This window comes from Somniosus microcephalus, chromosome 17 (assembly GCF_052327205.1).
Source record: "Somniosus microcephalus isolate GS21.2 chromosome 17, FLI_Smic_1.0, whole genome shotgun sequence".
NCBI lineage: Eukaryota > Metazoa > Chordata > Chondrichthyes > Squaliformes > Somniosidae > Somniosus > Somniosus microcephalus.
The window spans coordinates 92,000,187-92,012,710 of NC_141003.1; the positions used below are offsets into that span (position 1 = coordinate 92,000,187).

Here is a 12,524-nt window from a genome sequence, read left to right on the forward strand (position 1 = left end):
GCGTCTTATTGGATTTAATCCAAGTTTTGGATTCATCTTTCTGCACCAAAATATCACATTAATCAGACTAAGCTTCAAAACCAGAAGTACCACCTAGAAATTAGTCAAATTTTAAAATTGTTTAACTTCATTCTGTCTTTTAATTAGTAAATATGGCAGTTAATTGTTATATATCTTAACATGAAGGGGTAAATTTGCTCCATGTCTAGAAAGTATCCTATCACTGTTTTACATTCACTTTCCTTTTCTGCAGTCTGAATGTGCAAATTTTATCCGTGTTCTTCATGCATACAATCGGTCTCACCTACTGGCCTGTGGCACAGGAGCCTTCGATCCAGGCTGTGCCTTTATCCGAGTGGGTCGCTGGGCAGAGGTAAGAGGAATTCACAGTGGCGCAATGCCGTGGTATACTGGTGTGAAAAATGCTGCACTGTGCAGTGTACGGCTACAGGTTTACGCTAATAACACCCAAACTACTCGCATGTCAGGTTCCTGCCCTGAACCGTGCCATTAAAGGCTCTGGTGTGAGATATTGTTCACTGGAGCCAGACAAAAAAAAGGCTTATAATCTTTCGGGCTTTGCAGGCACCGTTTTTGATGGGATTTGCACAGGCATATTTATTAAAGTAATACTATACCAGCAGAGAAACCCCAAATGTCAGGAAGAAATATGTTAAACCAACAGATTAAAATGCTGAAATTGAATTTACGTTGTGGGACACTCAACAGCAGAGTGAGGAATTTGAGAGGAATGAATGAAATGTTTGTACAGTCGTATCTTACAGCACCATTTCAGGGCCTCTATTTTAATAGTCGATATTGGATTGCGAAGAAATCATCAGTGAAAACAGAGTTGTAGGTTCACTGACAACCTTCTAAAGCATTCCGCTAAATCCAGAATAAAATTAACCAAAAACCTACTTCACCGAGTGTGTCCATCTTGTGTCTTCGGACTTTCTGCACTGGTGGTCATGACCGAGTTTGTGACGGTAATTGCTTCTTACCTGGTCAAACAATTCGGTCTTTCTGAAAACTCCCAACCCGATAACAATCCTGCTTTTTGTTTCTTCTTACATCCTCAGAATCTCCTCTTGAATTTTGTTGCTATTCCTACTCAAAGGATCCAGTCGTCATTAATTGTTGCAGATACTGGGCTGGAAATTTGATGCCTTAGCACCTCCCGTTATCGCCTCCAGGGGGCGATAACAGGACGCTAAGGTCAGACCGCCACCCACAAAATTCACCTGCCGGTTTACAGCGGCAGTAACCCCTATCACCACGCCCGCCTGCGGCCGGAGATCGCGACGTCATCCGGCCGCGCCTCACCCCGGTAGCGCCCCGGACCCGAAATTGATTTCCGCCCCCTGAAGCAGCGAAAACAACGGCAGCTTCAGGGGACATGCATCGGGCGACCGGCTGCTTCGGGGTGATGCGTAAAGCCGAGGTAAGTAAAAACAAAACTTACCTTTTTTGATACTTTTTTTTTGCGGGTTCCTGCCCGCGATCGATCAGCCCGGCACTCTGAGTATCGGACTGATCGTGTGGGTTCTCCGCTCCCCTGGTGGTCCAGTTAGCTGCCCTTTCTTTTGCAGAGGCTGCAGCAATGGCCCGTCCCTTTAAGGGAGGGAAGGAGTCTTCAACGTGGCAGCGTGGCACGGCCCAGTGGCAGCGCTGCAGAACTCACCGCCCCGTCTGCTGCCGCTCGCACTCCAAGAGGGAAGAATGCTTGATTTAACGCTCCACCTCCCTCCTGGAGCGAAAAAAACACATTTTTTTAAAGTTAGAAAAATATAGCACCTGGCGCTAATTTTCCAAACTGTTAAAAGTTATACCGAACTTCACCACCGATTCGTTTTCTGAAGTTCGGATTCAAGCAGAAGTTCTTCGTATTTAATAAATGACAAAGCTCCCAGAGTTTATAACTCCCGAGAGCAACTCTCCTGTAATCAAGAAGCAAGGCAGTGGAATGTGTTCATATCCCTCGTCTGTTTCTGATGTGGGAAAGATTGGGCTGTTTCTCCAACTAATAGTTGTTGCTCATTTAAAATACTGTTTGAAATGATTTATTAAGTTCACTTTCAGTGAAACACTTGTAGGAAACGTTAACGGAAGCAACTGCACCTACCAGCGATCAAAGATCAGAACGTATGCTGTCCGTCCCCATAAGTGAAATAAACTCCAGCTTCTGTTAGCATCATGGAGGCAGATTCAATCGTGGCTTTCAAAAGGGAATTGGATAAGTACCAGAAGGAAACAAATTCACAGGGCTACGGGGCAAGGGCGGGGGGGTGGGACTAGCTGAAGTGATCTTGCAGAGAGCTGGCACGGGCTCGACGGGCCAAATGGCCTCCTGTGCTGTAATCATTCTATGATTCTATGATTTTGAGGAAAACAAGTATATTCATAACAATCAACAGGAAATGAGAATGCATTTTAATGAGTGAACAATCTAAAGATGTACAATGAATATAATCAGTGATCTCCATGACTCATAATATATTAAGAAATAATGGGCTTAGTAACCCGATCGCACCCAGAACCACCCCAATCACTGCACCACAATTCACCTCACCGCCTTCACCTCATACTCACACACTCACCTCCGCGCGCTACTTCTGCTGCACAGAACTCAGACGCTGACTCTGAGAGGCCAGGCTACCGAAAAAGGCTGATGGGCATCTACATGGGAATGCTCGATGCAGCCTGCCAGCGAGCTTGCGCACAATGTCACGAAGCATGGAGAAGTCCAGCTCTAACTTGCCTCAAGGCTTTGCGCAGAGCATGGAGATTCTGCCCAACATGGACTGAGCGGTCAGCTCCATTAACCCAGTGGCACCCACCATGATGGAGCCCCTGATGACAGCTCGCACAGCTTCCATTACGGCACACACCATTACCATGCATTCTCAGATGGTTGTCACCTTGGCCCTGGGGGCCAATGTCAAAAGTGCCACAGCAGTCCTGCACTCTGTCCTCTCACAGAGCTGTAGGAGTGCTGAGGCACCATCCCAGGAGTGTGTCCTTACCTCCATGCATGAGGCACCTGCTGTCCTCTCTCAGGTTGACAGCGTGCCTGCTCCCCCACCACCTACTCTACCAGGGTCCTTGTTAATGCCACACAGACAACCAGCCAGACTGTCCAGCTCAGCCCAAGATGCTGCCATCTGCAGCCGGGCCCACAAACCCCAGAGCTGCTCAAGGTCATCATTCATGGCTATCTGAAGTGTCCTCAATGGAATCCCAGAGTCTTCCACCTGGCAACATCTGGTAGCAGCACTAGGATAGAGAAAGGAGCATGCATGACAGGCACTAAGGGCTAGCGCAAGGGTGATTGTGTGTTGGTGTTTATCTTTGTAGTAAAGTAAGGTTAAGACCCATAAATCTAAACTAAAGGAAGCCAATCGAATGGTGGTTGTAAGGACAGTGGTAAGGATTGTTGGACTGTTGGTGTATTGGGGATAGGAGGGCTGGTTTAGGGGACGCACTCCGCAATGAGCTGCTCTGGGAGCTCGGAGCTCTGGCGGCCACTGCCTCTCCTCCTCCTCCTGCACTTGTTGCTACCCCGATGGTGGTAAAGGCTCGTCCCTCATCATGGTGAAGTTGTGAAGCATACAGCAGATGATCACAAGTCTGGTTACCCACTCAGGGTTGTTCTGCAAAGCTTCCCTGGAACAGTCCTGTTATATCCGAGTAGTAAGGTCCAATAACTACGATAAGTGAGACTTCAGGAACTCAAAACTTTACTTTTAATTACACAGAATAAGGAGAGAACAGAGCTCTCACAGCTACAGGCATGCACTCTGTATTTCTTACTGCATGAGCAAAACAACATGGAGGATGCTATGATGTCATACCCACAAGGCCACATTAGCTAAATAGTTGTGTAGCAGGGCTTACCTTAAAACACTGGTAAATTAACCCTTAGCATTTGTCTCCATCTAGTGGATAACTTAAGCATTACAACCGAGATTACTATATCCCCCCCCCTCTTAAGTTACAACAACTCTTAACAACATTCTTAAAAAGTCCATAAGGAAACTCCTTTAATGATAGTCCATCCTGAATGAATTTAGCAGGTTGTGATCAATCGCTCTGGCAGCTTGTGAGACCTTGTTGAATGTCTTACAGTCAAGTCCCTGCTTGGTTGTGGTAGAGCCACCTGCTGCTCCTGAGCAGTACTCAGAGTATCTGACTCTGCTATGATAGTTTCCTCTTGATTAAGGGGTCCAGGTGTAACTGTCTCTGTTCGTGGTGCTGGGACCACCAATGCATTTGGATAACTGGAGACCAACTTGTCCTCCAACCTTTCCTCTGGAACCTTCAGTTCGATCTCCCGTTGTCTGGTCAGTATCTGATCCACATGTCTGCGTACTACTTGACCAGTTCCCAACATCAAAACTCTGTCCACTGGAGCTGCACGGAAGGTGTACCTGGTAGTGGAAGACGGCTCAAGGCATCTGCGTTCCCATGGTACTTGCCCGCTTTGTAAACGATGACATACTCATATGCCCTCAGCGTCACTGCCCATCTCTGGATTCGGGGTGACACCATCTGTGGTACTGCTTTCATCTCATTAAAAAGAGATAGAAGAGGTTTATGATCTGTGCATATGGTGAATTTCCTGCCATATATGCACTTATGAAACCTCTGTAACCCAAACATTACTGCTAATCCCTCTTTATCTAACTGGGAATAGTTTTTTTCTGCTGGGGTCAGAGTTCGAGACATAAACCCTATCGGTCTTTCTGTTCCATCTTCCATACAGTGTGAAAGAACTGCCCCCACCCCGTAAGGTGAAGCATCACAAGAGAGAATGATGTCTTTCTCTGCATTGTAGTGAACCAGCACATCCGAGGACAGCATCAGTTTCTTGGATTGTTCAAATGAAACCCTCTGTTCCTCCTCCCACTGCCACTGTGTCTTCTTGCGCAGTAGTTTGTGAAGAGGTGCTAACACTGTTGACAAGTTTGGTAAAAACCTGTTATAATAGTTTAGCAGTCCCAGGTAAGCTTTTAACTCAGTCACATTTGTAGGACCTGGTACCTCCTGCAGTGCTTTTACCTTCTCCTTGATTGGATGGAGCCCGGTGGCGTCCACTCTGTGTCCCAGGAACACGGCCTCATTCCCCATGGAAGTACACTTACTTCTCTTGAGCCATAACCCAGCCTTATCCAATTTTAGTAGTACCTCTCTCAGAGTGCTCAGATGCTTCTGGTCGGTTCTTCCCGTCACCAGAATATCATCCAGATAGATGGAAACATGTGCAGTACACCCTCGATAGTTCTCTGGAAGATAGCTGGACTAGACGAGACACCAAATGGCAAGCGGTTATAGGTAAACAACCCCTTGTGTGTATTTATGGTTACATACTTCTTGGATTCCTTATCTAGTGTAATCTGCAAGTATGCATGACTCATATCCAGCTTCGTGAATTTCTTCCCTCCAGCCAGGTTTGCAAAAAGATCCTCAGTTTTAGGGATAGGATACTGTTCAAGTTTAGACACCCTATTTACAGTCAATTTATAATCTCCACAGATTCTTACCGAATTGTCTGGTTTTAAAACAGGTACAATGGGAGCTGCCCATTCTGAACATTTCACGGGTTCCAGAATGTTCTCCCACAAAAGACGATCAAGCTCAGCCTCTACCTTCAGTTTCATGGCATAAGGCACAGGTCGTTGTTTAAAAAATCCTGTTCCGTGAATTAAATTTGAAACGCTGTACAATCTCACTTGGTCTGGGATTGAAATGTTCCATTAGCAAGTCCACTAATTCAGTAAATGATTTATCTCCAGGCTTTACAGGACTGCATAAGTTTCTCAGTAAACTATACGTCAGACTTCCCACCGAAGTTAGCAAAATAGCTCTCCTTTTTCCAACATCGACAATATCATTTGCCACAAAGAAATGCTCCAATAACTCACAGTATTTGATCCAAGTTTGATTTTGAACATCAAAAGCAGAAATCTCTCCTACCCGAGTAGCCATGATTCAGATGCAGTGATCTCGTATTTGCCCTTCTTCAAGTTGAAACAGTTAATCCTCGTCGCCAAATGTTATATCCGAGTAGTAAGGTCCAATAACTACGATAAGTGAGACTTCAGGAACTCAAAACTTTACTTTTAATTACACAGAATAAGGAGAGAACAGAGCTCTCACAGCTACAGGCATGCACTCTGTATTTCTTACTGCACGAGCAAAACAACATGGAGGATGTTATGATGTCATACCCACAAGGCCACATTAGCTAAATACTTGTGTAGCAGGGCTTACCTTAAAACACTGGTAAATTAACCCTTAGCATTTGTCTCCATCTAGTGGATAACTTAAGCATTACAACCGAGATTACTATAAGTCCAGTCAACTGAAGCGCATCCCCCTTAACCAGCGGCGTACTTCCGGGTGGTAACCCGCCCGCTTCCTGCTCACCGTGTTGGGTCCTTAATAGGCTGGTTAGCGCCCAAAATTTCTAGGCCGTATTATACAAGAATATGTAAGAAAATTATTATCGGAACAGAAGGGACCATTTTGCCCGGGAAGGTGACCTGCTTCTGGCAGATTGTGTGCAATGTGCAATGACGTACTTCCCCAAACATAACGGCCCTGAATTCCTGATCGGAAACTTCCTGCAGGCAGATGCCTCCGATCGGAAAAAATCTACGAACTTACCTGTTGGTTCCGTAAATCCCGAGGCTTGTGATCCTGGGCCTCTCCTCTTGGAAATGCGTAGAGGCTCAGATATCCCGGGGCGCAGGCGGATCACGTGGGCCTTGGCGAACCAATGGAAGAAGGGAACCCCCCTTCATACTTTTGACAGGTCTGTACGCACAGAACGGTGAAAAGTATGAACAGGAATCACATTTAAAAACACACGAAAACATTAAATCATTTTTTTAAATTACATATTTAAAATGAATTAAAATTACATATAATTAAATATTTTAAACAAAAACAAATTATGTTTTTACGAGGCTAAAAATAAACGTAACTTTTTGAAGAGTATTTTTAATTTATAAATGAGTTATCAAATTTCATTTTTCTGTATTTAAAACCTCTTAGCTGGTAATAGCAAGCCTTATGTCTACCTTTACCAGGCGTAAGAATCTGACGGTCATTCAGCGGGCAGAGGTTGTGCAGAAAGCGGAACTCTCCCCCCGCGGAGGCACTTTTCCCGGGCAGGCGGAGAATCTGTCCAGAGAATTCTTGACATCGCAAGTGGCAGTTTTCAGCGCATTCGCTTCACGTACCTGAAACCAGCACTTAGCGGCCCCTACGGGCGCGGACTCACCTCGTACACACCCGTGGGGGTCGGAATATCTGGCCCATTTAATTGCCTGGAAGCTGAACAAGCACAGCTCAAACTTACAAGAAAACAGAAATCAGCCCTTGATCCCAAAAGCAATGAAACAGAAATCTCTGGTACATTGAGCGACCATCATTCAACTCTCGCCTGTTGTGCTTCACAGATTCCATTATTGTGGTTGGGTGCAACTGGAGGCAAGAGTTCTGTCGAGATCATGATTGTCAATGTCATCAGCACCTTCACGATCAGATGTTTGTGCAACTCCTCTCCAAAGGAGTTAATCAGCACAGCATTAACAAGCTTTGACGGGAATCGATTTCGCTCTGCTATTTTGTCACAAAAAGACTCTTTTCTGGAACGTGAGCCTTGAAATGACTGGTGGCGACATTGCCAGACTTACTGCACTTGTAGGACATTCCTGAGTCTGCTGTTTCAACCTGTTTATTTTAAATGGGCAAATGCCCCACTGAAATAGTGGACGAAGGAATGCCTTACAAATGTGCTTGAAGGGATAATTACAAGTCCTAGCCCTTTTCAGGCTACCCCAGATCAGGCGTATTCCCCAGACATTCACCTTCAACTAAAGTTAGAGATAGCCGAATTCTATAAGACGCTTAAATGGGTCTAAAGGTTCAGACTATCTCTCCCTAAAGGAAAGGAATGACTGAAGATGTCACCATCCTCCAGATAGTACTTTCAATAAGTTTAACTAGACTGTAACCTTCCGGATATTATGAGGGTCCGGAATACCCCCCAGAATCCTGCAACTCCTTACAAAAGAGTGTACAGAAATTGGGTTTGCGAGTTTATACAGAAATACTCTTTGAGAAAATTCTAAAAATATAGGCCTAGAAATTCAGTTGGGCGCGGCAGCCGTTAGCGCCTTAGGAGGAGTAGATTTCGAGCGCTAGGCGCTTAGCGGCCGGGCGCAGCGCGATCTGCGCCTCGCCCCAACTTCAGTACACATTTAGCGCCGGCGCAAAGCCTTAGCGCGCGCCCTGCTGCGCGCACACATCATGACGTCATTTGCTAGTGCAACGCCTTTTGTGCGCCCCGAACCGGAACTTCACTCGTGCCGGCCCATTGTGCGCCGGGCGGCCCGAGCGACTGTGAAGTGGAACGGTACACAGCCCAGCCGGGCCGCGGGGAGCGCAAATTAAAGGGCACTTACCCAGCAGTATAAAGGCCAGCCATTTTGCAGCATTCACTCTTGTGCAACGGTTTTTTGGACAGAGACCAAGGAGGAGAGTTTACTGGTTTGGACCAACACTTGGACAGGTATTTTTGGCTCAGGCCAGAGCTTACCAATTATCTTTGCCTTCATTCAGAGCTCAGTGTTTGCCAGCATATAATGGGGGCTGCATTGGGTGGCAACGCTGAATTTCAACCTTATGCCAGAAGGGCTCACAGACGCCGTGAGAGAGTGGCAGCCCTGGCTAGACGCAGAGGGGGCAACAGGCGTCGCCAACTGAGGCCTTACCCACGCAGGGTATACCGCCAGCAGACCTCCTATCTGACCATGTCTGCCGCGATGTGTGTTAGGAGGCTGCGATTCCGAAGGGAGGTGGTTGCAGACATCTGCCGGCTGCTTCAGAGAGATTTGCAGCCACAGCTGATGCGCAGGACGTCTCTGTCGGTGGCAGTGAAGGTGACGGTGGCTCTCAACTTCTATGCCTCCGGCTCCTTCCAATCCGCTACTGGGGACATCGCTAACATCTCCCAGTTCGCCGTGCATTGCTGCATCCGCCAGGTGACCGAAGCCCTTTTCAGAAGGAGACATCAATTCATCTCCTTCCCCATGACCCTGGACAAGCAGCAGCAGCGTGCAGTGGGGTTTGCAAGAATAGCGGGCTTCCCCATGGTGCAGGGCGCCATTGACTGCACGCATGTGGCTTTGCGGGCACCTCTTGAGCATGCCGAGGATTACCGCAACCAGAAGGGCTACCATTCCCTCAATGTACAGCTGGTGTGTGACCACAGGCAGCGCATCCTAGCTGTCAATGCCCGCTTTCCAGGCAGCAGCCACGATGCCTTTATCCTGCGACAGACAACTGTGGCTGACATGTTCCAGGCACAGCCTCCCCCAAGAGGATGGCTTATCGGGGACAAAGGCTATCCTTTGTGTACCTGGCTCATGACCCCGCTCCGCGCGCCCACGACCCCTGCTGAAGAGGCATACAACGAGAGCCATCAAGCGACGAGGAGCCTCATAGAACAAACAATCGGCGTGCTCAAGCAACGGTTCCGCTGTCCCGATCGCTCCGGGGGAGCCCTCCAGTATTCGCAGGATCGAGTCTCCCAATTCGTCGTCGTTTGCTGCATGCTGCACAACCTGGCTATCCGCAGGACTCAGGCACTGCCACCTCACGTTGGACCACCACCTCAGGAGGAGGAGCAGGAGGAGCATGAGGACGACGAGGACGAGGATTACCAGCCCAGGAGGGACGCACAAGGTCCAAGGGCCGCCCGTCGGCGGCTTATTGAACGTCACTTCTAGGCCCCCTGTCAGGGAATGGCTTGTGCCAATGATAGAACATGATTGCAGCCGCTCCACAAGCCCTCAGCCGGTTAAGGCAACAAACACTTCAAAGATCAAACATGGACAATGTGAATAAATAAAATGCTTTATTGTACAAACTCTGGGCCCTTCCCACATGAAAACCAAAAACAGACGAAACCCCCAAAAAACACTCAAACACATTACTCGCTCCCACAACCTGGAGAGGATTAACAAAATAGGGCAACTAAAATGGCTGCCATTCTCGGCCTTCGTCCAAAACAAACATCACATCATCGGCCTTCAAAAAACAAACATCCAATTCTCGGCCTCAAGAAACAAACACAAATGGCCACACATTCGACTATTTGGCCCGCTAGGGCGATGCCTTGGCCATCTTTGGGTGGCCCCTGCCCGCCCTGCTGCTCCGCCTCAAAGTAAGGCCATTGGCTGCTGTAAGGCTGGGGGCAGGCTCCTGAGGGGCACATGTCGTGACGGCAGATGCCCTTGGGGGTTGGCCTAGTCGAGGTCTGGCCGTCGAGCGGGCGGCTGTTGATTGCTGCAGCTGTGGCTGGCCAGCATCAGTCACTGCAGCAGCTCCTGGCAGCTCCACTGGGGGACTGGCAGTGGCGGCTGGAGGAATGGCGGCAAGCTGGCGGATGGCAGGCGCTCGCTGGTCGCCTGAGACACTGGCACTCGCCCGGGCCAGCACTGCAGCATGCGCACCAATCTGCCGAGGGACAGACCGCTGTGCTGCTGCAGCGCGCCGGGTGCCCTGGCGATGCCTGGCTGACACAGCGAGTGTGGCAGCAGTGAGTGCCCGTGTTGACCTGTTCACTGACCGCATCAGAGCAGCCAGTGACTGGACGGCACCACTGATCACCTGGCCAGTCGCTGACAGAGCTGCCCCGAATTCCGCCCAACTCGCTGCCTGATCTGCCCGGTATTCCGCCCGACTGGTGGCCTCTGAGGGCCCGAACTCGGCCACACTCCGAGAGAGGGAATCGATGGACTCAGGCAACCGTGCCACTGCCGCCATGAGCTCCGTGCGCCGGCGCTCCGAGTCCGCGGACAAGTCTTCGAGGCGTTCCATCTCCTCGGCGAAGAGCATCTCCTGACTGGAGGCCGGACTCTCCCTCTGGGGAGAAGGCCGCCGAGCTGGCCGACTCTTCCTGCGTTGCTGGAGGCTGCTGGGCCCAGCAATTGGACTCCCCTCCGATGCATCCCCCCTCTGGGGAGAAGGCCGCCGAGCTTCCACCCCCCTCCCGCCTTTCTGCAGCCCGCAGGTCCCAGGAGCTCCCCTCCCCTTCGACACTTCCGCCACGCTGCCCTCCAGGGAAGACGTGTCCCCTACATTGGCCTGGGTGGCCGCGGCTGAGGGTTCCCCTGATGGGCCGCCTTCCTCTTGCTCCTCCTCCTGCTCCTCTTCGGAGGGTCTGTCACTGGCAAGTTCAGGGACCTCCTCTTGACCATCTGAAAGCAGGAAGGCACAAGAGTAGCTTTAGAGTGAGGAGAGGGCGTCAGTGCGGGATGCATGAGTGGTGGCATTCGGCGCATTTGTCGGACAGTGGCAAAGGATGTAGATCTGATGCGCAAGTGGGACGAGAGAGGTGCAAAAGGTGATGTCCTTACCATTGCTGCCCAGAACAGGGTCGGCATCTCCACATGCAACGGGCCCAATCACCCGGCCACCCATGAGGCGCTCCACGCGATGTTGCAGGTCGGTGAGTGGCTGGATATGGGGTCGGCCTCCCCCGGTCGCAGTCCGGCTCTTGCGATTATTCGCCAGCTTGGCCTGCAAGAGAAAGGACGGCCTCTAAGTACAGTGTGTCGCCGTGATCTTGTGTGCACTGCCTCCCATGGTGGAATAGCTTGGCCAGTGTGTCGCCATGATCTGGTGTGCACTGCCTCCCATGGTGGAATAGCTTGGCCAGTGTGTCGCCATGATCTGGTGTGCACTGCCTCCCATGGTGGAATAGCCTGGCCAGTGTGTCGCCATGATCTGGTGTGCAATGCCTCCCATGGTGGAATAGCTTGGCCAGTGTGTTAAGTGCAGAAACCTCCAGCTTAGCGCCCAAAGAGAGGTGTCCAGCAGCAGTTTTAGCGCTCGCCTGAACTCCTAGGGCGAAGCTAATGAATATCGGAGAAGTGGCATCGATTTGGCGGCGGCCGCAAACTTTAGCGGACGCCCCACTTTAGCGCCCCAAAAGTGGTGTCAATGAATTTCTAGGCCATATAGTTTTATTTAAGAGCCGACATTCAATTAACAGCTGTTGAGTCAGTCGCAACATTAACAATTCAAAATACAAATAGCTTACATTTCTTATTTTTCAGAGATCCTTATTCTCAAATCTTTACTTCGTTATATTTCTACATTTCTTACTTAATTCTAAATCCAGAACATCCACCAAAATCAAATTAGGTACCGTTTGATCCCCGAGACTCAAAGTTAAAAACTTACAGATGGTGCCTGTAAAGTTGAGAAACGCTTGGCCCATTCAGTGGCTTCTGACTTTCTGTTTGAAAAGGTCTATCTTTTATACCCTTTTTGCAGTGGTTTATTCTTTGAAGTTCTCTGCTGATGTAAGCTAATTGTCTTATTCATTCTCTCTGTTGAATGCTTTCTATTCTTACTGTCAATTCAACTGCTGCATGCATAATTATGTCTCTACCTTTAGGTGTTTCAAAAACCATCATAAAAACAATATGACAGCAATGGTTTCT

At 49.0% G+C, this 12,524-nt stretch overlaps 1 protein-coding gene and 1 long non-coding RNA gene across 2 annotated transcripts in view; one reads left to right on the plus strand and one right to left on the minus strand.

Annotated features, from left to right (window-relative positions):
• Positions 1–12,524, plus strand: part of LOC147105922 (semaphorin-3E-like) — a 415,428-nt gene that overhangs the window by 178,671 nt on the left and 224,233 nt on the right. Inside the window, exon 4 of the mRNA XM_086010850.1 lies at positions 254–373. Within this exon, the coding sequence (XP_085866976.1) occupies positions 254–373 (120 nt within the window). The remainder of the gene's footprint in view (positions 1–253; positions 374–12,524) is intronic.
• Positions 1–12,524, minus strand: part of LOC147105923 (uncharacterized) — a 190,110-nt gene that overhangs the window by 36,213 nt on the left and 141,373 nt on the right. The window lies entirely within an intron of this gene.